Source organism: Talaromyces proteolyticus, assembly GCF_021365285.1.
Source record: "Talaromyces proteolyticus strain PMI_201 chromosome Unknown BGW36scaffold_3, whole genome shotgun sequence".
NCBI lineage: Eukaryota > Fungi > Ascomycota > Eurotiomycetes > Eurotiales > Trichocomaceae > Talaromyces > Talaromyces proteolyticus.
This window is the reverse complement of record NW_025764279.1, coordinates 1,849,298-1,874,609: the sequence shown is the minus strand read 5'-3', so window position 1 is coordinate 1,874,609 and position 25,312 is coordinate 1,849,298. Positions and strand designations below refer to the sequence as shown.

At 46.9% G+C, this 25,312-nt stretch overlaps 12 protein-coding genes across 12 annotated transcripts; 7 read left to right on the top strand and 5 right to left on the bottom strand.

Moving 5' to 3' along the window:
• Window positions 1-1,060: 1,060 nt before the first annotated feature.
• BGW36DRAFT_289424 (uncharacterized protein) lies at window positions 1,061-1,897 on the top strand (the record flags this gene model as incomplete). Its single annotated transcript, XM_046210662.1, has 2 exons — window positions 1,061-1,112; window positions 1,173-1,897. 2 exons carry the CDS (start codon window positions 1,061-1,063, stop codon window positions 1,895-1,897), a joined length of 777 nt encoding a protein of 258 aa, XP_046075560.1.
• A 428-nt stretch (window positions 1,898-2,325) lies between these two features.
• BGW36DRAFT_394894 (uncharacterized protein) lies at window positions 2,326-3,733 on the bottom strand (the record flags this gene model as incomplete). Its single annotated transcript, XM_046217966.1, has 2 exons — window positions 2,326-3,614; window positions 3,676-3,733. 2 exons carry the CDS (start codon window positions 3,731-3,733, stop codon window positions 2,326-2,328), a joined length of 1,347 nt encoding a protein of 448 aa, XP_046075559.1.
• Window positions 3,734-4,635: 902 nt separating this feature from the next.
• BGW36DRAFT_356318 (uncharacterized protein) lies at window positions 4,636-5,148 on the top strand (the record flags this gene model as incomplete). The annotated part of the gene is made up of 1 exon (XM_046213758.1): window positions 4,636-5,148. One exon carries the CDS (start codon window positions 4,636-4,638, stop codon window positions 5,146-5,148), a length of 513 nt encoding a protein of 170 aa, XP_046075558.1.
• Window positions 5,149-5,511: 363 nt separating this feature from the next.
• On the top strand, window positions 5,512-7,328 carry BGW36DRAFT_405028 (CRAL-TRIO domain-containing protein). Its single transcript, XM_046218949.1, has 3 exons — window positions 5,512-5,615; window positions 5,683-6,309; window positions 6,362-7,328. Exons 2-3 carry the CDS (start codon window positions 5,693-5,695, stop codon window positions 7,032-7,034), a joined length of 1,290 nt encoding a protein of 429 aa, XP_046075557.1. The 5' UTR covers window positions 5,512-5,615; window positions 5,683-5,692; the 3' UTR covers window positions 7,035-7,328.
• Window positions 7,329-7,494: 166 nt separating this feature from the next.
• Window positions 7,495-9,331, top strand: BGW36DRAFT_458939 (uncharacterized protein). The gene is made up of 2 exons (XM_046222028.1): window positions 7,495-8,318; window positions 8,379-9,331. The coding sequence occupies exons 1-2, from the start codon at window positions 7,786-7,788 to the stop codon at window positions 9,289-9,291; spliced, it is 1,446 nt and encodes a 481-aa protein (XP_046075556.1). The 5' UTR covers window positions 7,495-7,785; the 3' UTR covers window positions 9,292-9,331.
• Window positions 9,332-9,694: 363 nt separating this feature from the next.
• On the top strand, window positions 9,695-11,160 carry BGW36DRAFT_394892 (transcription initiation factor TFIID complex 60 kDa subunit; the record flags this gene model as incomplete). Its single annotated transcript, XM_046217965.1, has 3 exons — window positions 9,695-10,064; window positions 10,122-10,540; window positions 10,609-11,160. 3 exons carry the CDS (start codon window positions 9,695-9,697, stop codon window positions 11,158-11,160), a joined length of 1,341 nt encoding a protein of 446 aa, XP_046075555.1.
• A 1,627-nt stretch (window positions 11,161-12,787) lies between these two features.
• Window positions 12,788-14,326, top strand: BGW36DRAFT_289313 (S-adenosylmethionine decarboxylase proenzyme; the record flags this gene model as incomplete). Its single annotated transcript, XM_046210651.1, has 2 exons — window positions 12,788-12,908; window positions 12,963-14,326. The coding sequence occupies 2 exons, from the start codon at window positions 12,788-12,790 to the stop codon at window positions 14,324-14,326; spliced, it is 1,485 nt and encodes a 494-aa protein (XP_046075554.1).
• A 529-nt stretch (window positions 14,327-14,855) lies between these two features.
• Window positions 14,856-16,643, top strand: BGW36DRAFT_372365 (hTAFII28-like protein conserved region-domain-containing protein). Its single transcript, XM_046215467.1, has 2 exons — window positions 14,856-15,487; window positions 15,543-16,643. Exons 1-2 carry the CDS (start codon window positions 15,036-15,038, stop codon window positions 16,282-16,284), a joined length of 1,194 nt encoding a protein of 397 aa, XP_046075553.1. The 5' UTR covers window positions 14,856-15,035; the 3' UTR covers window positions 16,285-16,643.
• Window positions 16,644-16,696: 53 nt separating this feature from the next.
• BGW36DRAFT_356312 (uncharacterized protein) lies at window positions 16,697-17,641 on the bottom strand (the record flags this gene model as incomplete). Its single annotated transcript, XM_046213757.1, has 1 exon — window positions 16,697-17,641. The coding sequence occupies one exon, from the start codon at window positions 17,639-17,641 to the stop codon at window positions 16,697-16,699; it is 945 nt and encodes a 314-aa protein (XP_046075552.1).
• Window positions 17,642-18,526: 885 nt separating this feature from the next.
• BGW36DRAFT_405023 (uncharacterized protein) lies at window positions 18,527-19,531 on the bottom strand (the record flags this gene model as incomplete). The annotated part of the gene is made up of 1 exon (XM_046218948.1): window positions 18,527-19,531. The coding sequence occupies one exon, from the start codon at window positions 19,529-19,531 to the stop codon at window positions 18,527-18,529; it is 1,005 nt and encodes a 334-aa protein (XP_046075551.1).
• A 1,128-nt stretch (window positions 19,532-20,659) lies between these two features.
• Window positions 20,660-21,157, bottom strand: BGW36DRAFT_424460 (uncharacterized protein; the record flags this gene model as incomplete). The annotated part of the gene is made up of 1 exon (XM_046219969.1): window positions 20,660-21,157. One exon carries the CDS (start codon window positions 21,155-21,157, stop codon window positions 20,660-20,662), a length of 498 nt encoding a protein of 165 aa, XP_046075550.1.
• Window positions 21,158-22,144: 987 nt separating this feature from the next.
• BGW36DRAFT_356309 (uncharacterized protein) lies at window positions 22,145-22,906 on the bottom strand (the record flags this gene model as incomplete). The annotated part of the gene is made up of 1 exon (XM_046213756.1): window positions 22,145-22,906. The coding sequence occupies one exon, from the start codon at window positions 22,904-22,906 to the stop codon at window positions 22,145-22,147; it is 762 nt and encodes a 253-aa protein (XP_046075549.1).
• Between the last annotated feature and the right edge of the window lie 2,406 nt (window positions 22,907-25,312).

The window sequence follows — 25,312 nt, the reverse complement described above, 5'->3', positions numbered from 1 at the left end:
GCGCCGGTTGACTACATGGGATGCACTTTGATTCGGACTTTCGCTCAATCTAATATCATCTCTTCTTTCTCCTGTATTTTCCCGGAGTTCAGATACCACCATTCCGAGGCGCATTCCGGGAGGCAGCCTGTTGATATCGTTTGAATATCATCTGTTACCCATTTCCTTCCATGTTCACATGTGCTTTTATTTTTGCTAAGATTATTATTTATATTTATACTATATACACCATTGTGCTTCTGCTTGTCTACGACTGTTTCTTTTGCTTACTTTCTCGTGGCTGAAAAGTACAAACGGATGTTTTGTTCTTATTCTGCTGGGTCTAGTAACATGGCTGAATCTGATAGTTGAATAGAGCTGGTTTACAATAAATCAATATGTATTGCATGTTCACCGAGGTATATGTATATAGCTTAGTGGGGTGGCTACACCACTATAGTTTGTGATAGCTAGCCCACTCAATACCAAAAGCCACCAGGTCGCGACTTGTCAGCATTCCATGGCAGCATGCATGTATTCACAGTCATGTTCATGCCCAATTTCCAGAGATAAGCCGGCCGCCAATTGACGTGGGCAGTCCACATGGTTGAACGTGACAGGGCGGCCGCATCCGAAAGCGGCAGCGGGTGGGCTGTTGCGTCATATCACCACAGCGAAACAAACAGACCGAGAACAATGCCAGACATATCCCTTCTATTCCCTGCACACGACCGCCTGTCATCGCGAACTTGCGAATACCCGGCAACCTCGCTCTCGCAGCCTATGCGGGAATTCCGGAGTCTACGGTAGGTGGCTGGATCTGACTACATATTTCTCTCTCAGCCGCGCGCTCAGGCAAGGTCTGCGCGGCCCCAGCGGCAGTTTTGCAGACCGTAGGCCCCGAGATATTTAGAAGTCGGCGCGCTTTGCTCATTCTATTTTATTCTGCCTCACTTGCTTCCTTATTATTTTTAGCAACTGACTGGTCCAGGCTTCAACGGTCAGAATAGACAACTCTACTCCCGTTTATACTACCCCACGGTGATCTCTTCGCCATTTATTATTTTCCTTCCACCCCACCATGACTGCCTCCAACTCCCATAGCCCAGAGGAGGCGCCAAAGCGACCAAAAGGTGCTCGATGCTCGCCGAAACTCTACACATAGATGTCTACAGTTGCTGATAAGTTCCTAGGGATCTTGAAGAATTCCCCGCAGCTTTCGACGTCACCTGAAAAGCCCGCGCTGTCCCCTCCCCTACCGGCTGACTCGGCTGACAATAAAGAAATCACCCTGCAGAACACATTGCAGAATGCCGGTCGTCGCTCGTCCAGCACGCGTCGTGCCTCCGCTGGCCGACGTTTATCAGGGATTGCTTCTGGCGAGCACGACGACGACAGAGCCCCGCATCTCAAGTGGGATGAAGCAAACTTATATCTCGCCGAGCAGGAAAAGACTGCCAAGATGAAGATCGATGAGCCAAAGACCCCCTGGGCTCCTAGTTACGACCCGGCACAGGATGATGATGACCGCGATCAGATGGAAGTTGAAGCGCAAGACCGGACCCTGGACGCACATGACCTGGTTGTCGATGAGCTTGATAAAGCGAAAGAAGGCCCTCGGCAGAAGAAGTCGGAGCGTGATAACGAAATCCCAGATCTCGAGCTGGGTGAGCCCGAAGAGTATTTTCTCCACAATCAATCGGGAGCGGCGGAATCCGGCGAGAGTCGTATTACGCGCGAACGTAGTCTCAGTCAGAATTCAAACAAGAGCGACAAGCATGTCGTTGTCAATAATGAAGAAGGCGGCCATGGCGAGCAGTTGATGACAACCGGCGAAGCGCAGGAGAAGCATCGCCAGTTCGAGGAGCGTCGGAAAAGGCATTATGAGATGAAGAATATCAAGGACTTGTTAGCGTGAGTGTGTCCCTTCTGGCAAGCGTGCGTGCTTATTGCTGATCATTTATGTTTAAGCCACCATGAAGAGATAGATAAGATGGATGATGATGACGATGAAGATGATCCGGTTCCCCTAGTCCCGGGTAGAAAATAAAATATGCCTAGAAGTGCGCCGACTCGGTTGAAGTACATAACTTTGATTGACGTTTCGTTCTTGCTTTCTCCCCCTCTCCACAGTGACGTTTTACGAACCCCTATTCATACCGGGAGTATTTAATACTCTGACCGTCTTTTGCTTTCCTTGCGTGACCGAGGCGATATGGTGGATACCCCTGTACATTCGCAACAAATGGCTTGTTTCAGTACTCAAATCGATAGCTTTCAAATAAGCTTACTTATGTAGTTTTCGTTATCATATACGGTTACCTATTATACATATGCCTTATGTCTTCAAAGGTCTTCTAGAATATCATCATCACAATCCGCAGGGGCATTCACAGGATTGCATCTCGCTGCCCTTGCTCCAGGCAACATGACAACATAGTCACTATTATACCTCGCGCCCATGCCCACCCCCGGCCAATCCGTACTAACAATATGCGCGCCACTCGCCAGCGCCGCATCTCGCATGCCTGTTTCATTCCGCAGAAGCACTTGAATTGGCTCATCGGCTCGCGTCCGAATGAAATACCCCATCGCCACGAGCTCCCGAATCTGACGCATATTCTCGCCCGTCAGCGGATCGTTTCGCTTGATAAACGCCGCGTCGGGCTCGCCCGGCACCGAATTCGTGAATATTACCCGTCCCTCGAGATTCTCCCGTCCGCCGCTTCGATACGGCTCTCGAATTTGGATGGGATGCGTGGGCTCGTTGTCCATCACGAAAAACACCTTTCCGCGCGAAGCCGACAAGGTCGGCCACCCTCCGCCATCCCTGGTAGATGCAAGTAGCACCGCTTCTTCAAGCGTCAGATCCTTTCGTCCAGTTGCGTCCTGCGCGCGCTTGCGTATGTCGTCTGGCGTGATGAGTTCGTCGTCTGCGAAAACAGAGCGGATTTCCGCATCCACGCGGTCGAGAGCTTCAACCGTCCATTTCTCAGCCCGCACGCCGCCTGCCTGCTCAATGCCCGCTTCGGTCATTTTGAATTCGAGCAGGATCGGGATCGGCACGTGCTGTTTGTTCTTGCTCTTGGACCATGCTTTTACTTGGCCTAGGCATTCCACGAGTGTGTGGCAGATGGTGCCCACGTCTGCATCGGCAATGTGCAGTACTTTAACACCGGGCTCTTTCATAACGGCCTGCGGTAAGGCGTAATGCAGTTTGTCCGTCTCGGACATGTTTGCGCGCTGCCGGATCAGCGGGTCGGAGTATAAGCCGCCTTTGGTATCGACGTATATGTCAAATTCAAAGCTGCGGACGCGCTGATGCTCGAGTTGATCTGTGACAGAGGCGTGGGAGTAGTAGTAGTTCTCAACGTCGGGGTCGACGTTGGCCATCAGCGAAGGGAATATTACGCGTTCGGGAAGTGATACTTCGCGATGGTAGCTGTTGTGGGTGCCTATTACTTGGAGATGGTTCAGGCGGAGGGTTTTATCTTGGCTTTTCTGAAGGGTGGATGATGAGGGGGTTGTTGAGGAAGGTGATGAGAGTGGTATTGATGATTGGGGATTATGTTGGGCTGGCTGCAAGATTTGGGAGATGCTAGATGTTGATGATAGTGTTTGGTTAAGCACTGAGACTGGTGGGAATCAGCATATTTCCTCTATCCAAAATTCATATCAATTGAGGGCCAAACGTACCGCCAATGACAAAGATTAGCATCGCGCATAGCACGATTTCTCGTAATGTCATCGCCATGATGAGGGATGTTCATTTATGACTCCAACAGTATTTTATTACTCGACGTCGCGACTCGGGTTAAAATATGCAGGTATATTTATGTCATTCTTTCTATTTTAAATTGTGTAGATTTGTGGTTGCGATGTGTTCATTGGCGATGTCTTGAATATGGACGAGTGTGAGTTAAGGAGCTTTGGAGAAGTTAACTGATGTGATGTTGCAAGAACTGGATGCATTCCGAGCATGTGATTGGCCGGGCTTGGCACTATCACTGCCCTACCTAATCAGGAAGCCAGGGTCTGCCCTCTCAGTAAATTATTGAGTACAATATCATATTCAGGCATTCACCATATCGCATCCGTTCAAATGTTATACGATAATTTTATACTATTTAGCTGGACATCAATATGTGTTAGATCGGGTTTTAGAAGGAAGCAACTTCCTAGGCCAGAAACAATAGTTATATGGCCATAATAATTGAATATTCCATGCCCTTGTCACTCATGTCTGTCGAAACTGGTGTAAAAAGTTAAGTCATATTTCAACATTGAGAAAAATGATAGGTGTAGGTGATGGAAATATTGTTGTTAGCCATACATGATATACAAGTCGCACCTGCCTTCTCTGCTGTCGAGGGCAGTTGACGCGTGCGACAACAGACATCACATTAATTTCACCTCCATTGCTTATAAGCCTCCCGAAATCATTCTGGATGCATCAAAACTTATAGAAGACTGCTTGTGTGAAGTCCATTGACTGATATTCGAGCCTGGCCATGGCCATCCTGAGTGTCCCAGTCCGTTCTCAATATGAAATTCCAGGGAGAGAGAACTCGTCTGCGTTGACAATTGTAAGCTCATTCAACTTTACCATTACATCCATTTCAAGACTAATAGTTGAAGGGCCAAATAATCACTTGGATGACTGCCCGCAGCATGCACGACGCTGACTGCCTGCTTTCTCTCCACCACCAAAAGGCCAGCCGGAACACATACGAACCTCTAAGCGCGGACAGTGCAGACTGCGAGTATGTCGAGGAATTACGCCTCGCAACACAAGAAACGCTCCTTGAAATGCGTCAGTACATCCGGCACCACAGACGCGAGAACCTATTCACGCAGGGCTACTTCTACCGCAATATGGCCCTTCGCCATTACGCCCTTACCATGGCGGCGAATAATACCACCCACCTGGCAATTCTGCGCCACGCCGAGGGTCTTAGATGGGTGAAGCTGCCGACACCAGAGCAGATCCGTCTCTGGGAAGGAAACAATCAGCAGGAGTCGGAGGTCGCGGCGGATACTTTGCATAGTTGCGAATGCAGGTATTTGCCGGATAAAGCAGAGAAACCGACTATCGAGAACCATCAGCGGGTTCGCCTGGACGAGTATGTGAATGGATTCTGGCTGGGGGAACACGAGGATGAAATATGAATCAGGGGCTGATTGGCGTTTTAAATCCTTATCTGATGGCACTACGGAGCTAGTACCCCGGGCATACGTCTAACCAGCTTCACACATGGTGATTTCCTGTAGTGTAGCCGGTCGTGGCTTTGAATATATATCCGATATCCGTAATCTTGTCCTCGAGGGTGGTATGTGTGCAGAGACTGAAGAGAATAAGAATGCAAGAATCAATAATAGAGACGGGGCGCCACGTGACCGACAGCTGGCCCGAGCGCCAGCTGACGGTCCACAGCGGTCCAAGCTCCTGGCGCTTGTCCGCTTCGGGCAGCACGGCAATAGTTGTTTTGGAGTCTTGTCGAGTCTGGCCTGCTAATATTAATATCCCCCTGACTCCTGCTCCGTCTCATCTCCATCTTCCCTCGTCTTCTCTCATCATCCTCTCTTTATTCCTGAGTACAACAGAAGACGTTAACTGCTGTGAGTTGATTGACAAGGTGCGTTCAACATTGCTTGCTGATGTTTCAGGTCCCCACCATGACAAATCTTGCTAACCTATCCCAGTGCTTTCAAAATGTCTGCTGAGGCCGCTGCTGAAGTTCCCAAGCCTGTCGCCGAGACGGCTGAGGTCGAACCAACCACCACTGCCGCCGAGGCAAAGCCTGTCGAACAACCTGCGGAGACATCGGCGGAGACACCGGCGGAGGCTGCATCAGACAAAAAGGACGAAGCTGCTGAGGCGCCTCCTGCCCCCCCTAAAGATGACAAACCAGATACCGAGAACAAACCGGAAGCTCCAGCCAAGCCAGAGTATCTGACTAAGATCGCCGGTCTCGAGCAGTTCTTCACCAGCCTCCCCTCCATCCTCGAGAAGACTGGCCACCCAGAAATGTGGGGTGTGACATTGAAGGACTCTGATGACATTCCTACGGTGAACGTTCTGATTAAATTCCTCCGTGCCAACGAAGGTAACGTCAAGCTGGCCGAGGAGCAGCTCACCAAAGCTCTCACATGGAGAAAGGAATTGAAGCCCCTGGAACTGGCCGACAGCGCTAGCTTTAGTGCGAAGAAATTCGCTGGACTTGGCTATATTACCTCCTATGTTGATCCTAGTTTCGGAAAGACCGTCTTCACCTGGAACATCTACGGCGCTGTTAAGAATGCTAGTGCCACATTTGGTGATGTTGACGAGTATGCCTCACCTATCTCTAGATACTGTGACATCTGCTGACAGACTTGATAGGTTCATTCGCTGGAGAACTGCATTGATGGAAAAGGGCGTTTTGGAACTTGGCTTGGCTGACGCCACCGAGGTGGTTGAATACGATGGCGAGGATCGCTATCAGATGAACCAAGTCCACGACTACCGTGGCTTGTCGTTCCTCCGCTTGGACCCCAATGTTAGGGCTGCCACCAAGAAAACAATTGACGTCTTCAGCACTGCCTACCCAGAATTGCTACGGGAGAAATACTTTGTCAACGTTCCAGCTATTATGGGATGGGTATATGGTGCGATCAAGGTGTTCCTGAGCAAGAACACTGTTCGCAAATTCCACCCTATCTCCAACGGTGCCAACCTTGGCCGTGAATTCTCCTTTGTCGAAGACCTTCCCAAGTCATACGGAGGCAAGGGTGCCGAACTCGCGGACTCTGCACGCACCATTCCCCTAGTGGATGACATCCCAGCTGGTGAGCCCGAGAAGGCTGGTACTGAGGCTGCTCAGAAAGAAGCCGGCAAGGAGGCTGCCACAGAAGCTCCAGCTACTCCCCTGGCCGCAGAGGTTGCCCCTGAAGTACCTGCTAAGGAAGAGCCTGCACCGGCTGCTCCTGAGACCGCTGAGCCCGCCAAAGACGAGTCCGCCAAGGTCGAAGCTGCCCCTGCCGAGGCAACCCCAGCTGCTGAGGAGACCAAATAAACGGCTCAAAGATTCCTACTGGCCTATATTGAGATACCCGATCCTGTGCATGCTTGAATTGATCGATGTAATAGGTGTGTTTTCTGCCAGATTTGGCACAGCGTTCGTATGATGGAGGCGGTTGTAGTAGTGTATTTATTGTCTTGATTGCTTGATTAGGTGGAAACGAGGACTGGTCTCGTAATTGCCTCCCAAGTGTGACCAGTTGATTTGATACCCAGTTGCAGCGTTATTGGGATTCCACATTTCGCATTAGTTCAGTATAGAAAACTCGATTGAGCATGTACATTCAAATCCCGATTACGTAGTGAGAAAGTACGCTTAATGACTTGTAAAACACGAGTAAATAAGCTTAACAAGGACCTGGTTCTGGTGGATTAGGGGCAAGTCGGATCCATGGAATGGACTAGACTCCACCTCACATCAACCTTACAACAATTTATATGTACACAATTTATTATGAATGCGAACAGACTGGTTGTTCATAGTGGAAATTATTTCTGCTCCCCTCGCGATCGCCATTCCCTCCTGCTGATCTTCTAAGCCGCCCCACTGGGTAATTCTTATACGCCATCGCTAAGATCACTTCGTCATTGTGCATAAGCCAAAGAAATGATGATTTACATCCACGACATCACATACAATACAGACAGGTGCGGATATGAACATATACATGCTGCACCGTATATTTCACTTCCATCATACGCTACCCACGCAGTCTGTATGAGCCCTTCGTGCGACATACTACACCATGGATGTGATCGGCTCTGTATCAGCGGTGCTAGGCATCGCTGAGGTCGGCATCAGCACGTCATTCAAACTGCTCTCCTTTGCGGGACAAGTCAAATCGTCCCCTAGTACCATCACCGGCATCGCACAGGACACGTCCCTGACAGTGAATATGCTACAGCAACTAGGCGAGCTAATGAAGCAACAAGTCCCAGCTTGCGGATCATTCAACGGGGAACTTTCCGGCGATAAAGCAGGTGCTAGCAACGGTATTTTCAACAAAGAGGGCTTGCAAACCGCGCAGGAGCTGGCGAGTAGATCCGAGGATATCTTTCACCGCATCGACCAGGAGCTGAAGAAAGCGAGCAAGCAGATTAGTCGGAAAGGACTTAATCGTGGAGAGCCTATTAAACTGTCCGCTGCTGAGAAGCTGAAATGGCCGTTCTTTCAGCCTCGGATAGAAGAGATTCGCGCAGAGCTGAAAGATGTGAAAGCGTCGTTGACGTTTCTACTGCAGATTACGACGCTGTCTTATTCTAGGTCGGTGGCTGAACGGTTGGTTGCTTCCTCTGTTTCTGTGGGAAAGTGTAGGAGACTAATACTGTGCGTTAATAGTCAGAATTCAAAGGGGTCAAATGCAAATATTATTCTACTGTCTCCAGATGAAGAAGTAGTGCTGAGTCGATCCATCCTCGCGGCTTACAAGGAAAACGCTGCTAAAGGCACGGGAGTGGGCTTGGGAGATGGCGATGTCACAATATTAAATGTCAAGCCCACAGAGTCTAAGAATATAGATCGCGGCCCTCCTCCGAAATACGATTCTCAGGATGTTGGAACATCGAATATTCAGGGTCATAGCGGGGATCCAGTCTCGAGTTCTTCAACAGCCAAGCTAGAAGCGTGGACTCTGTATCCCACTGTTACCGTTTCCGCATCGAACAACCATTCGCTGGATCATAATCTTTCTCGCTGCCCAATACAAGAGGAAATAATCCAGCAGCAACTTCCAAAGTGGAAATCAGAAGCCAGAGATTCTTTATGGAGCCAGTGGACGAAACTATCTAATAATGAACAAGAGGTGATATCTGCATTAGGTTCGCAAATCGACTGGATCCATATTGAAGAGCCGCGGCCATTCATCATTGGGCTGCCCGAGGTAAAAGGACGAACTGTCTACTTCGTCGTGAGAAATACTGCCACGTTCGACACTATTGTTTCCACCTCAGAATCGCCTCCACAGACAAGACTAGGAAAATTGCAGTCACATCACGAGACTACGCTACGAACAATCTCCGCGCCTGTGCAGGAAACGGTGGTAGAGGAAATAAGTTATCAAACAGCAGAGCTTCCACAGAAATCGATACAAAGGCATCACTCCGCTGAAACATATGCTGTGGGTGACACTTGGGATGCCACCGAGTCGTCAGATATTGATACAGAGGAGCCAGACGAGGACTGGGAGGAGCGAAAAATGGTCGACGACTTGGTGGCTAAATATACGAATGTAAATAAGAGCCATGATATTTAGGACAGACTCGGAACAGCTTGAATTGCCTCACTTTTCCTTTACTTTTCCTTTAATTTTCCGCTACTTTTCCTCTACTCTTCCTCCATAGATATAGATTGTGCAACCTGATTGGTCCGCTCCCCGACCCACTACGTGCGGGCGGCGAGAAAGCTCCAAGTGCAGCTCTTCGTCAATCAGGAAGACCTTCACATTTGACAGATTGTCGAGCGACCTGGGGAATATCTAATATCTGCCATCCAGACATAAAACCATCGCCGGCGCTTCTATCTGGGCTGCGAGTCTGCGTCAAATACGATAGAGAATGCGCCTTGCCTTCAGCCGCTGATTCCTACCTCAACAATCGATACCGCTCAATCTCCCTCTGATCGACCTGCAAAAACCACACCGTCCAGACTGATCCACGATGTCTGTCTGGAACCCAGACAATATCCGTGATGTGGCCGAGTCGGTCGGCATCACGAGCCTGAACAACGACGTGACGGAGAACCTCGCGCGCGACGTCGAATACCGCATCGCCCAGGTCCTGGAAGAAGCGCTAAAGTTCATGCGCCATGGCCGCCGGACTATACTCACAACCCAGGATATCTCGCAGGCCTTGCGGGTGTTGAATGTTGAACCCCTCTATGGATACGAGTCGGCACGTCCGTTGCGTTTCGGAGAAGCTTCGCTGGGCCCGGGCCAGCCATTGTTCTATGTTGAGGATGAGGAGGTAGATTTTGAGAAGTTGATTAATGCGCCTTTGCCAAAGGTGCCGAGAGAAGTTACATTTACTGGTAAGTGCATCTTACTAGATGTCTTTATAATGCGGCTGCTGATGCTATCTATTACAGCGCACTGGCTCGCCGTGGAGGGCGTGCAACCTTCGATCCCCCAGAACCCGACGTCGAACGAATCGCGCAATCTGGAACTCGTTTCAAAGGGACCTAATGCGAACCCGAACTTGGCTGCCATGAGTGGCAACCAAAATACCACAGTTAAACCTCTTGTCAAACATATCCTCTCCAAAGAGCTACAGCTGTACTTTGAAAAAGTGTGCAGTGCTTTCTTGGACCCAACCAGCGAGGAGTACCGGACTTCAGCGTATTCCAGCCTGAGAGAAGACCCCGGTTTGCACCAACTTGTGCCTTATTTTGTGCAGTTCATCTCGGAGAAGGTGACGCATAATTTGAACAACATCTTTGTCCTGACGCAAGTGATGCGGCTGGCAGAAGCGTTGATTCAGAATCAGTCGCTATACATCGACCCCTATGTATGTGACGCTCTTTGAAACAAAGGTCTCGAGAGTGGAATTGATATGCTGACTTGATAATTACTTAGGTCTCCGCTCTTGTCCCACCAGTGCTCACATGTCTTGTTGGTCGCCAGTTTGGCGGTAGCAACGCAGAATTGACTGAGCAATTTGCACTACGCGATCTATCCGCCGCTCTCTTGGGGATGATCACCAAGAAATACTCGCATGCATCTCACACACTCAAACCAAGGATCGCACGTTCGTGCTTAAAGAACTTCCTTGACCCCGCTAAGCCCTTTGGCACCCACTACGGAGCTATTCTTGGATTACATTCCATCGGAGGACCTGATGTTGTTCGCGAGCTAATCGTCCCCAACTTGAAAGAGTACGAAAAGTTAATCCGAGAGGCCATTGCCGAGGAGAGCCCGCGTCGACCCGAGGCCGAGAAAGTGCTGAATCTGATCCTGGCCGTTCTTTCGACCTTGCAGCAAGACCGCAAGCATCTGACGAACGGTGACGCGGCAGAAGTTACAGACGAGCTTCGCGACCAGCTCGCGGACAAGATCGGCCAGCTGCTAGCGTCAAGAATTGCGGAGGCGGGTGAAGTACAACTAGCCCATGTTATCCTGGTGCCCTAGCTTGTGATTTTATCTCCTGCGCGTTCATTATTGTATATTCCCATTTACCCTGCATAGTACCAGGCGTGCGTGCTACTCGCGCGCTACATGCTTGTTTTCCTGGCGTTTGGGGTGGACTAAACAGCGGCTGGGACAACGCAGGCGTTCTTTATTTCTTCTATCTTGGATCTTGAATTGAAAATTCTCATTTTCTATTGTAACAACGTGCTTTGGAACCTTAACCCTAGAGAAGACGGCGAGAGGGCGACAGAGCAGAGCAAGCTGCAGTTAGCCTACACTAAGGATGCAGCTCTGCATGGTGCCTGGCTACGACGTCACAGCGCCCTGCTGCCCGACAATCTTTGAGGGCTTTGACCCAGGCTCGTTAATCGCCTTTAGCGCCAGTCGAGACCCGTCGCCGCTCACAGTGCGCGATTTCCAGTCACGCTGTTGGTATAGTGGTCTATAGATAATCAATCTATCGATGCAACCCATGAAACTGGCGCATGTTTAATCGGCGTCGGATGTCTCGCCGTGTAGAGTGTGTAGAGGCGGTCGTGTGAGAGACTTCCTCATTCAACTGGCTCCCGAGTCGGAGAAAACTGGGACGAGAAGACGTAATTACTGCTACTTAATATTAAGTAGCTGACTGGCGACGACGAGTGGGGAGCTGGAGGGGGAGCGCTGTGTGGGAGAAGGCGCTCCCGTCAATCAAAGTGCCGTGCAGCGCCTCCACGCCGCTTCGGATTTTTTTTCGCGCAGCCCACTTGGATCTGTAGGAACCCTCACTCCTCACACACACAACCACGCTGCCAACCCAACTCGTCTACCAGTCTCTGCACCCCCACACTCAGGACTGCCTCTGTTTTGTTTCCTGGTTCACAACAATTTGCTACTGTTCTCGTCAACTAACTTACTATCTACCTCTCTTCCGCTCTGATCGCACTCATCCTCGCCACTGTCCCGCCCTCACGCCCGTCACACCTGTCTTGACCAGCAATGTTGATGTGTGCATCCGCCTTGCTTTAACCCAGATTCTTTACTCACCTTCAATGAGCCCGAAGGATCTACTGCGTTTCCTGTCCAAGCCTGCAAAGTGAGTCCTTGCTTCCCTGAGCAATTGATGCCTCGCTGCCTGCGATGTTGCTGTTTGCCAAATCCTTCCCTTGTTGTCGCCCGCCCTCAACCCCACGGAAATCTCTGACCGGTCCTGTGGCAGGCCTCGATAACGCCCCTTCGTGCCCTCTGTACTCCCGCTGTGCCGCTGGCATCCTTCTGTTGCAATTCCTGAGCAGATATCCTCGTCTGCGAGACCCGATACTCTGACCGGTATCGGTATCTGTCAGTTCGAGGACTACCCAGATAGTCACCATTTCGTTCGAACTCTTCTTCGCCCTTCTCTCCGCGCGCCCTCCCTAACATTCCTTTGGGAAAGCTCTTCTGATTCACCGTCTCCTGCTGGCTGCTCGGCCAGCGCTTTCAACTCTCGATAAAAGGGCCTTCTACTTCTCAGGCGGACACCGCATTGTCCCCTGGGTGGCAGATTGTGCTTCGCCGGCTCCAGTCGTCCAAGCCAAACGTCGTGATCCGCTTTGTTTAACCAACCGAATTGCTTTGTTTCTCTAGTCTTTCTTGGAGATCTACGGATATGGTTTGCATTGGTATTCCCAAGAATTATACAACTTCGCCGTCCTCGTATATTGGCACCCCGTCTTTGACAATCAATCATGAAGCTGTCATTGATCTTGATAGCTCCAATGCATTTGAAGGTATGCTGGCTCAGCCATTTCATATCTAGCTATGATGGCTGATTTATGTGATAGGTCCCGAAAAGCTGCTAGAGGTCTGGTTTGGTCCCTCCGCCGACAATCTTCTTGGAGGAACTGATCCGCTCGGTCTCAAAGCTGTCCCGGCCGAAATATGGAAGGACATGCTCGATCTGGTCAACTGCAAGGTGCTATCAATCGTCGAATCCGAGGACGTCGACGCCTACCTGCTTTCGGAATCTAGCATGTTTGTCTGGCGCCACAAGCTCATCTTGAAGACTTGCGGCACCACCACCTTGCTATCCGGTCTCCCTCGCATCCTGGAGATCGCTGCTTTGTTCGCCGGCTTCCCCAAATCTACAGCACCTTCTTCCCGGAACATTTCGATCGCTGCTGCTCCTTATCGAGTCTTCTATAGCCGGAAGAACTTCCTGTTCCCCGATCGCCAGCGAGGTCCCCACCGCAGCTGGCGCGATGAGGTGAGGAACCTTGATAAGCTCTTTGTCAATGGCAGCGCCTACATGATCGGGAAAATGAACGGCGAGCACTGGTACCTGTACCTGACCGAGCCATATACTCTGCTGACGCCACCATCAACTCCACCTCCTGATACTCAAACCAAGGTTCTCAACATCCCGGAGAGCCTCCAAAGCAAGAAAGCAATCTCTGGTTGTGAAGAAAGCGACGAAACTCTTGAGATTCTGATGACGGATATGGAAGAGGAGAATGCAAAGCAGTTCTATCTCGACCATGCGAGTGCGGTCGCAGATCTCCGTTATCGGAAACTTGAGAAGGACAGAGACGAACATGTTGACGTGTTCAGCAACACGTCTTCAGACATCAGTGACCCCAGCTCTGAGGGCGAGCACGTTTTGCCGCCGGAGCTGACCACGGAAGGCCATACCCTTGGTACTGTCGTGTCCGAGTCCTGCGGCCTGGCCGACGTGTACCCGACCAACAAGTATCCCGAATCTCGTATTGATGCCTATCTCTTCACGCCTTGTGGCTTTTCTGCCAATGGTGTCGTGCCTTCTCCTGACGGTAAATCCGGTACTCATTATTTCACCGTTCATGTGACACCAGAGCCTCAATGCTCTTACGCATCTTTCGAGACAAACGTGCCGCATTCTCAGGAAGGACGCGAGACTGCGGAAATTGTCAAGAACGTTGTCGAGATATTTAAACCTGGTCGTTTCACGGTCACCTTGTTCGAGGCAAAACCTGGATTCGCCCTTGACGAGGCACTGACCCCTACCAAGTACCATCGTTCGGCAGTCATGCAAGCCAGAAAGATGGAGAACATCCCTGGGTACCGCCGAGTGGATCGGATCGTGCATGATCTTGATGGGTATGACCTAGTCTTCCGTTACTATGAGCGCAATGACTTCAAGGGGGGTGCTCCACGGATTGGAGAAATGTGAATCGGAGCTCTCGGTCCAGATTTGTCAATTTCGGATCATTATTGTTTCATTCCGTCTTTACCGCGCATGAAGGTGGAAACTGTACATTCGGTTCTCACGTCCTGTTATGCCTTTCTTCTGCTTTGCGTTGCTTTAACGTTGGGATGATTGATATAGTCTCTATCCCATGGTTGAATGTCTAGCCTATCGATAACCTTCATTTTGAGCGGTGTGTTTCTTGTTACTATCTTTATAATCCGTCTTTATCGGAGAGTTAATGAGACAATCTGCATATTTGCAACCTTTGAAAGTTCCACATGTAAGGCGTCTTGAGTAACATGTAGGTGATTATGTAGGCTACAGATTACCTGTGGCATCAAATAGAAACACGTCACTAGCTGTAATATATATTTGTCGTCTAATTCTCTAGTTCGGCCCATATCTTTATATCCAATTGATTCTCACGCAAGTTGTTGTTCGCGCTCACCGCCTTTACAAACCCGGCAGTATTCAACCTCCGCATCTTTCGGTCTTCCGGGTCTGACCTTGACATCAATGAACCAATCTTCACGACACATCGCCCATCTATTTCTCGAATCTCAAACACACCTGAAATAAATTTAATGTTTAATCACCAACCGTACACGCGCTCCCGCTCATAGCCACCCTCAGAACCATCCCATACTCTCAACCCCTCCTCGCGTCGCGCTCACTTGCGCCTGATCAAAAGATGTCTTCACCACCCCCAACGACGCCCAACCCGCTCAACCCGCGGAAGCGGCCTTCAATCTCGTCTGTAGCATCCGGTGCGGCGAAGCGGCCGCGCATGCACCCTCTTCGCCAGACCTCCTTTCCCACAGGCATGGAACCGGGGGCTAGTCGCGCTGCTAGTGATGCAGGCAGCGTCACGGGCAGTTTTACAGGTAGTTTGGGTGGTAGCATTGCCGATGGGCCAAGGAAAAGGGGCCGCAAGAAGAAGAATGATGCCGGCGCCGACGGTCGCAGTACGAGATTCGGTTCGATAGACCCGGATGCAGCCTCCGTGCGCGACGGCGCTGGGGGAGGCGCTGGTGGTGCTGTTGACGAGGCTGGGGAGGAAGAGGAAGAGCAAGATGTTGAAGGTGAACTTCTCGATGGAACTGAGGGGTTTCTCGATTATGCGACGGAGAAGAAGAATCTAGCGTACGTTTTTTTTTGCATCGTTTTGATTGTTTGAGATGTATTAAGTGTTGAATAGAGTCTTGACGAACTCTTTTACGCCGCTTCAAGCGGATCGATATGAGAAATGGAACCGTACGAGGTTACGAAAAGAGACTCTGCGAAGGATTGTCAACCATGCTTTGTCACAGTCCGTCCCGCAGAGTGTTGTGACGGTTATCAATGGATTTTCGAAGGTTTTTATTGGTGAAATCGTCGAAAAGGCTCTCGCCGTACAAGATGAATGGGCGGATGCGTATGATATAGCTGCCATGGATGCGTGGATACAAGAACAGGCAGATATCGACGCTGCCGCAGCGAAGAAGGCGCGCGCAGAAGCAGATGCAGCCGAGAAATCAAGAACAGAGGCTGGTAAGAGCGAGTCGAGGCCATCATCGGAATCGAAAGAAGGCGAGGCGCAGAACAATGGAGTCAAGCAAGAGCCAGGCTCGTCATCTTCGCCAAATGATATCCCTGCAATGCTATCGCCAGCTGGGCTGCCCGCGGACCACAAATCTCCATATACATCAACGACTAGTACTGGCCAGCAGCTCAATGGGGAGTCCACCTCTACATTACCTGTAAAACGCGAATTTGTGCCCCCAGTCAACCCTCATCGTGGCCAGCTTCTTCCCGATCACCTTCGCGAAGCCCTCAGACGCTACAAACGCAATGGTGAGGGCGGCGGGACAGGTATGGCAGGGTTAAGTCAGCCGGCACTGGGTGTGAAAGGCTCTTTTACATGGCAGCTAGGGGCTGGGGGCAAACAGCTGTTTCGATGATCAAGCCTTCTGCTCCTGATTGCTGATAGTGCTTACTCGTATAATTTTAAATAAGGCATTACTTGGAGTATTTAGGTACTTTGCATTTTTTTTGTTTTGTTTTGCAAACCAGGGTTTTTTGCTCTGTTAGGGTCCAGTTCTTAGTTAAGATACCACGTCGTTCAACCCAATATCAAATGCGCGTTCTCAATAACCATTTCAACCAAATTCATCTTGAGCTATCTCGACTTTCCATCCTTTCCGCTTAATTCACCTGCCGTCGTATCTTAGTGAGACGAAGTAAAAATCTTTGCAGGTTTGAATGTCATCTCGCAGAGCCAAAATCATACTAACCATCTCAACTTTCATACTGCCTTTCACAACTATTAGCTCAGAAGTTCTTGTACAAAACAGAGAAAGACCCAACCTTCTCTTACTCGACTGCAGCGGATTTCTTGCGCTTTACTTGCTGCCTTGGTACGTAGTCACTATCGTTTGACGGAGTGGACGCTCTCTTTCCGGTCCTTTTCGGGGGGAACTTCGGAGGAAGATCAGCCGCAACCTCTACAATCGATTCATCTTCTGGAATTGGAACCAGAGATACAGAAGAAGAGTCCCCTGCTTTTGCCTTTGATCGTCCATAGGTCCTTTTGCTTGATGATTTGTTTGTTGATTGTCCAGCCTTGGAGGACTCTGGGAAGATTATGTCACCATCTCGAAGAATAATTCCAGAGTGTGGGAACTTTAAGGGGCAGCCACCGGGGGCTAGAACTGGGGTAGTAGGAGAACTATCAGGCCCTGTTGGGAGCCTAGAAGCAGTATTCTCACGATCTTTTGAAGTCTGCCAGTAGGGCAACATCCCTTTGATGCCGTCGAGAATGGCCTCTTCAAGCTTCTTCTTCCGTAGTTCTTCGATGAATTCGCGTGTTGATTCGCTTGGTTTCCCGTCTTGTTCATTCAGTTTTCTTTCGCGCTCCTTGAGTGCGAGAGGAACAGGCTTGATGGTTTCTGGATTTAGTAGCAGTTTCAAGCCAGGTGAAGAGTCCCAATTTTCGCCAACCAGACCCACACATTTCAAATATGAGCCGATCGTTTTGATGTCCTTGCCAGCTTTGGATATTATTTCCAGAACTGAGTTGACGGTATCAGAGTCATCGGCAAGCTTGGTTGACTGGATCGCGGCGAATGCTTCGTTGTACTCTCTGATGTTGGTGAACAGGGCCTCGAGAGTGCCAAAGGCGAGCACCTGCGGTTCGCACTCAGGGGTGATAATGGGGGCAGTCTCGCGGGGGAAACCAAGCACTCTGTTGTTGATCTGCTGGATTTCGAATTCTCCGGTTGTGTAGACTGGAGGTTTGTGGTCTGGTGGTTGAGACATGCTGGATTGGATGGCTATGAGAGATGGGTAGGCGTGATACAAAAGAAGTTGTAGTGAAAAATAGAGAAGGATTAGGGTAGAATAAATAAACAAAGAATTAATTGCACTGGAATACCTGTGATTTGCATTCTGCACTGTGACAAGCAAAGACAAGGCACGACAAGGCATCAAACTGCTTCAATTGGTTATTTGACCAAATAAGAGAATTTCACTTCTGGGCTTTCTTGTTTACAAGATTATTCTGTGCACATCTTATGCTAGAAACTTTTAAGATAATCTTTAAAGTTATAAAGACTTTTGCTTTTCTTTTAAAAGATGGTAAGATCACATATCCTCCTACACATCGAAGTAAAAATAATAAACATACTAGCACAGCCCTAATTTCATACGCTACATACAACTGCTTTAAAACCAGATCTCCCAACATTTGTTTGCGGTAAAGGTTAAACGTCTTGAAAAGATATATGATAGTCTTGAAGGTGATAAGTTCCTTTCTATTAAGGGTATCTAATGCATGTAATAGACACAAGTATATTTCGCAACCTCTAACAAGCTATTAATATCAGAGGGTATCACATAAGCATAGTACCATTTAGGTCAAAGAGATAAGAATAGAAATAGAAAACCCACAAAGACTGATAGGAAATCTAGAATGACCAAGGTGTTGTGGTTGGATTAATCTCAGTGCATCGAAGAACCGGGATAACCACTAGTTGTCTGGTGGTGTAGAAAAAGAAAATCGAGTAATGGAAGGTCGATAAGTGTTCTGTATGTGAAGTTGTGCCAAATGAATAATTCATGTGATAGCAAAACACAAGAGAACAACGCCAGGATGCCAGTTGTCAACTAGGCTAAGATCTGGGCGTACGGAAGTGCATTGCCAGACTAGCCACTTGGTTTGTAGTGGATTTCCTTGACGGCCTGTGACTTCTTATCAAGCTCAGAAAATATTTCCTTCTTAACTCGATCGAAATCCTGCGACGAGAGTCCTGGACTCAGTCGACCTTCCCGGATGGCCAAAGGGACCCCCTCTCTATATACCTCTTCTAACGGGGCTAGGAATCGAAACTTATAGACACTGAACTGCATCATCAAAGATGATTTGATATCTTTTTTGACATTTGTCAGCGTTTCGAAAGATTCCTCGATCTTTCGTGAGAAATCTTGAAAACGGGCTTCGGTCTCATTGCGCGAGTGATTGTGGACCGTCGCCCGCACAGCTTCAATCTGCTTGAGTTGAAGTTCTTTAAAAGCTTCAAAAGTTTTTTGTCTCTGCGTCTCTATTACGTTCTCGGCGGGCTCGTCATCAAGAATTTGAGTGAGAAAATCGCTCTCTTGAATCTTCGGATTCCATTTATCCCAATAGATCATTCTGTTTTCGGTAGCGAGGGGAGTTTCCAAAATGTCTTTGATCTCAGAATAGTGGTATGGTGCAAATTTATATTCCAATCCTTCTTCTATTAGATCAATTAGCTTGTTAACGTCGCCCTTGATCATTGGAAAACAGGCAGCCACCCTTTCCATCCAGGTACGAAAGTACCCATCAAGCCGTTTATCCTCTCCAAACTGGTTTTCGTGTTCGATCACCAAATCTTCAATAGATGCCATATATGGTACAAGAGTTTCATTGAGGAAGTTTTCTTCAGCTGATATCATGGCTCTCGCTGTAACTTCCATCATGCCTCGCTGAGTCATTTTATTATTGGCATCCCACCATGTTTTCGCCTGTTCAAGTGCGTTGATATAAAAGTCGAACATAGACTTATAGTGTGCTTTGATTATTTTCTTCCTCGCATTTTGTAGCTTTTGAACCCAAACCTTGTCTTTTTCCTCTTGCTCTGGGTTAAAGACAGTGACAAAAGAAGTATTAGAAGAAGGTGAATCGGCCATTGTGAGGACTCGAGCTAGGTATTTCTAGTATCGAACAGAAGGTCTCAGGCTTCGAAAGATAGTAGAATGGAAGAAGAAGAAGTAGTAGTAGGAATTATTCCTCTCGGGAAATCAGTTTTTAAAGTCGTGCTGTGACTCAGTGGCTGGTATTGACTCCTGGAATGAATGCAACTGTCACTCTAGTTCCATGACTTCACCATAGAACTAAGCTAAGAGTTCCGTATGCGTCACCGTATTCTGAATCAAACTTTGGGATTACTCTATGCTTGCTGTTTGAGTAGATATAGATGTGTCAACAAATCAACTTAAGTGTGAATGACTCGAAAGTTCTAGGGTCACATTTCCCCCTAATTGATGTAACAAGAAAGAAAAAGGAATACCCCATTCCAACTCACTGTTTTAACATTTAAATGATTTAACATATCTATGTAAACAAGTATTTACTTGTTAATATCAACTAAATTTGAATGGATATAGTCAGCATTGAAATCTTGGTGGGGCTTCATAGAAATGTGTCACAAGCAATTCATCAATGTGGATGCAGGCTACTTAGATCAAGAGTTCTGCTTATATGGTCGAATAGGACGTTAAAACCTTGTTACAGCACACTAATTTACATTTGGATAAATTTTGTTTTGGATCAGGCCGTCAATTGTACAACATTTTTGAATATAATACCTTCATCACTGGAACTCAGTGCTGTTATAGTCTAGCGAAGATATTTACGGTTATATTTCTTTGCATCCTACAGTTACAGAACTTTTAGCATTCTAAATTTAGTTGATCTCAATTAACTTAGCCTAAGCTATACTCGTCTATAAGTTAGATACACGTATATCAAGTATGAAAAGACTTTATGCATCAACCTCCAGTCATGCCATATCATCAATTCCCCCCACAGTCATTAATTGTGTTGTATATTGGCTAAATATGCAGTCGTATTTTAATAAAAGAGTTGTCCCCATTGAATGATATTGGCAGACGAGTTGTAGAAGTGATGGAGGGAAGCCCTGGCGTTCTTGAAGACAAGGGCATCCTATATCGAGTCCAGAATTTTGATGATGTCTCTTCAAACCTGCTTGTGCTCTTCGTCAAAGTTGTTTGTCAGATGACTCTAGTTCCGGTTGTTTAAGGTTGTAGCAGTTTAGGTTTCTCCTCTTTGATCGAATCCAAGACCCTTCGAACCTCTGCTGTTGTGAGAAAGGAGATGGCATACCTATCCCCGCCAATGAACGCATCGATTGCCTTTTCCAACTCCATTCCACTATACACACGAAATAATTTGTCAAAAGATTTTCCATAATCGTCGATGTTCTGCAACATTCTTCTCTTCAAAAGTACTTCATTTCCATCCACGGATGCATTGACCTGATATTTCACATTCTGAACTTGCATATTGTATGTCGTCAAGGTGCGTTTGAAATTCTTCAAGACATCAGATAAGCCTTCAAGCTTCTCTCGGTCAGATTTCTTGGAATACCGAATTGTCGTCCAGGTTACAGAAGACTCCTCCGCTAATTCAAGACGTTTGAGACGCTCCTCATGTATTTTACGAATTAGAGCGTTATAATTGTCGTACTGATAATCTGTCTTTTTTGGTAATTTAGAGGTAACTGATTCGGACATTTTGGTGAGAGCACGAGAATTTCTAGAATTTGAGGTAAGATAAGTGGACAAATAGTAACTTAAACAGTACGGAGATGACTTTCTGGAGGAGAAAAAGAAGAGAACTTCAAATTTCCAAACAGAGATTTTATAGCTGCCAAATGACACATCCATTTATGAAGTGGTGGCTGTATGGAGGCATTTGGCTCAAGGCAGAGTCATACCTGATACATTGAACGATATGAAGTTGAAGGATTTCGAGTCATATTTGACTCTGCAGATGCTTTTAATCACTAGTAGTTAACTGGATAATCACACCCTCACTACTTGGAGTGTCTATATTCCAATTAGTTCCAGAATGAAGCTTGAATTAAAGTTGGTGATATGGTTTTCGTAGTCGATTGACATTACTGATATCCGTAGTTTAATATATCAATATATACTCCCCCAAGTCACCTTTCATGGTGACAACTACTCATAAGTATTACTCAGTAGTATACGACATATGTAAGTACTAACAGTTTCTAAGGCAGAGTGATGCGGTGGATTAGTCATTCTTTCCGAATTAGGCAAGACTCAGCAGCGCGGAAACCGACATCTATTTGCCCCGAAATTTGTGCAACAATTGAATAACTCCCGCATGTTATGTATGACGGACGACTTCTGAGTCAACCTAGACTTTTAATCATGTGATAGAATAACATAGTCACACTGGTTAAGAAACTAGAAGTTACATGAATAGGGGCAATGGCGGGAAGATAAGCGGTGATGATCAACAATAAGTATGAAATATTTGAAGTTAACAGATATAATTTTGTCCGTCAATCTAAGTGGTGTTGGATTTGAATTCTATTCAGCTAAAATTGAAGAGGTCCTAGATGAATACACGTACATAACCAATAGTAATCCTATCCAAATTTCCACCACCAACATGCAAAATCTATGGTACTCAATGGCTTCAATTGCTAAATAAGAATGACTTAGGGGATCAATGAGTAACGAACGGGGTTATGGGCCTGTAACCGGTGAAGCGTTCTCAAATCGCAGACTAATCTCTCGTGCTTCCGCTTCAGTTATCTCATCAAATATGTCATCCTCGCTGCTGTTTCGAGAACTATTGTCGTCGGCTTTAGTCGCTAGTGGACTCGGTAGATTCTTGGGATTGTATTCATTCCACTTGAATTCATAATCTTTCAATCGACTGTGGATGTCGGTTCTAATTTTCTGCGTGGCGACCTGAGACGCGAATGTCATGTGCATAAAGTCCTCGTCCCAGTTGTGCCATTTCGTTCCGTCCAATTTTCGAGGCAGATACAGAAGGGCGTAGCGGTTTTCGTCAAATTCATCTTGCCCTCTCTTCTCCTTGTAATGATAGGAAGCCAGAAGCATGCCCCGTTTACCCAGTTTGCCGGCTCCGGGTACCTGCTCATCTTTGTCAAGACGTCTCACCTCAACGCGAGTAGGGCTTGTCATGTACTGCATGTTGAGTTGGCCGTTAACTATCTCACGAATCTGCTCCTTGATCCCTTCTCCTGTTTCCTTGAGTATCTCGTTCTCCTGACAATTATTACACTTCCCTCTGTAGCGAACCGTATAACTGTCCTTGCTATTGACGAGAACATTGGCTTCTATGTGACGTGGAGGAAACAGGCAATTGTCTTTCTCAACACTGTGGCCGCAACCAAGATACTTGTGGAGTCTCTGTTGGTCTATTTCACGCGCTCCAGTGTCTATAGTTACCTGTGTCGGCGGCACCCTTTCTAGAGACATTATGTTGCGTTCAGAGTCGAGATCTAAAACCAACAAGCAACGCCGTATTCATAAGTGGATTATCTATTTCTCTACTCGGTGCCAAATTATGAGTAATTGTAAGATGTGCTCAGAAAACAAAACCGAAGAGTTCCACATACCTGAATAAGAAGTAATGCTATTAAACTTCTTGCGGATATTGAAATATCGTGCCCTAATTCAAATACATAGACAAGAGTGGGAGAGGCTCAAGAGGATCAAGAGCGGGTTTTAAAGGGGGTTTCCTACTAGTAATTGCGGTCGTAGAGCCATTTATGCCAGACAAAGCCACGCAATTTCTGACTCACACTAAAGGATGTGACAAGTTTAGTTTGTTTTTCTCCTCTGATTCTTAGTACTCCATGACAGTGTGAGTCGCAGAATCATTGATCGAGAGATACGAGTTGGAGATGGGCTAGCTGAAGGTAGTACGAGGTACGATGGCTGGAATTCCGCAAATTAAAGGCGGTAAGAATAGCCTCTCTGCATGTCTTAAACAGGAACATTGACTGTGCCTCTGTGAAATATTTTCAACGAGCAACTGCTATAGAAAAACTCATAGTGACCAAATTGTGGTCATTTGACAATGCTGCACACAAGAGGGTGCATGCATGAATTGCAAAGGGGCAACATGAAAAGAAGCAGAGCCATATTGAAGTCTAGACTAATCATTATTCTAGGCGAAGAACAGATATTGAGAAGTAGACGATATATCGTGGAAGCTTTTTCTATAGGTTTCCAAATACATAATATATGTCTCTCTACATGTTATACAAGACTAGGTGACCAGGTGGAAGGGTAACCAAACTGTCAGCATTTTAAAGAGATAATCCCAAAGACAGCAGAGGACTTTATATGAAATAAAATTAACTGACTATCCTGAAGGGCCCAAAAGCGAGCTCCTTAGATATTGGCTTGGTTCGTATTAAGTTGATTCTTCAGTTTCATAGAAGGACTTATTTGGCCAATAAAACAAGTAGAGCAAGGAGATAACAACCACGAAATCAAAAGCAATTATCCACCGTCGGTACATTTGCAAAAAGTTTGACTCACAAGGAATTAATCCGTACTTGGTTTGTCTATGTGCGGCTGCAAAACTTGATACTAGGTTACTCTTCGTATCAGCTAGGTTTTCAGGCTACGCACTAAGATGCACATTTTTTCCCTCTCCCCGATAGTCCTTTTTTATCAACTTCATAATAGGAAAGCCCTTGCCATGGTATACTCAGCAACCACCGCACTGCGACTATTTACTCTGCACTAAAATTTTATTTCTTTTTCGGATGTTATTATAAAATACTTCGATGTTAAGGCTGCTGATGAGCTTATGATGAGCCAATTTATCAGGAGTACGCATCACTAACTCAATACCCCGAGCTGGTCATACTTTACACACCTAACCACTACCTCGGGCTATGCCGTATTATAATTATTAAGCTTGTTGCTCTAGAAAGTGACTACGGAATATAGTGTTTGTGGCAGGCGAATAATTTATTTGCGCATATACCAAATGCAACGTCACCTTAAAAGATACAGGTACAAAAGTATCAATTTATTCCGATTCCACTAGTGTAAATCCAATATAATATAGAAGGCAACGAAAATGTATGAAAAGGTAGAATATTCAATAGATTCATCCTTGAACCAAATGATCAACCATCTCTTCCTTCAATACATAAAATTACCTCTGCCTATCTGATTTCCAATAGTTTGGTATCTCTGTTTCCCAATAGAGAACAGCACTTTTAACCGTGTATTCGATTCAATCATCTGCTTTTTGTATCGACATAACTGACCACTGGCAAGTTAGGGCACGCGGAGAGTCACGTGAAAAAGCATGTCAACATTTTGAATGTTCACAATCGATCAGTTAAACGAGAGGCGCTATATTTTAACATCATATTTTTGGTTACGATTATGACGGTCCTTAAGATATGTCCATATATAATCGCAGAAGATCGAAGACCAATTGTTTCGGACAAAGCGTACGGAACATGAAGCTTCATATTCAAACTCGTGGCTGTCAGAAAGTCATCAAAGACTATCCAGGCATCAATTGGTAAATTAAAAACAGAGTAGCCAAATAGAAAGCATATATAAGTTCTTCATTGAGATTAATTACTATTTCGAATTAAATCATCAGAGAACTTTGTCTATATGGTATACACTACATCGAAGGCACTCCCGAAACCACTTGTAGATTATCAGATAGGTCTAGCATATTGGAAGGCTGTAACAAAATTCTTGCAGCTTGAAGATGTGCATTTACCTAGGTCACATACCCAAGGCTTATAATAGTTGCTGTGGGTGCCATGGACAAAGCACGGCTCTGGGCCTCTAATTAATAGAGTTTATCTAAACATCAATGGTTTCCCATAACAGACCAAC

What these genes read in the sequence shown, in the direction of transcription:
- BGW36DRAFT_405028 (XM_046218949.1), top strand. Translation starts at nt 5,693, where the DNA reads ATGTCTGCTGAGGCCGCTGCTGAAGTTCCCAAGCCTGTCGCCGAGACG. An exon ending in ACATTTGGTGATGTTGACGA is followed by an intron (nt 6,310 to 6,361) that starts GTATGCCTCACC and finishes CAGACTTGATAG; the next exon opens with GTTCATTCGCTGGAGAACTG.
- BGW36DRAFT_458939 (XM_046222028.1), top strand. Translation starts at nt 7,786, where the DNA reads ATGGATGTGATCGGCTCTGTATCAGCGGTGCTAGGCATCGCTGAGGTC. An exon ending in TCTAGGTCGGTGGCTGAACG is followed by an intron (nt 8,319 to 8,378) that starts GTTGGTTGCTTC and finishes GTGCGTTAATAG; the next exon opens with TCAGAATTCAAAGGGGTCAA.
- BGW36DRAFT_372365 (XM_046215467.1), top strand. Translation starts at nt 15,036, where the DNA reads ATGTCTTCACCACCCCCAACGACGCCCAACCCGCTCAACCCGCGGAAG. An exon ending in ACGGAGAAGAAGAATCTAGC is followed by an intron (nt 15,488 to 15,542) that starts GTACGTTTTTTT and finishes AGTGTTGAATAG; the next exon opens with AGTCTTGACGAACTCTTTTA.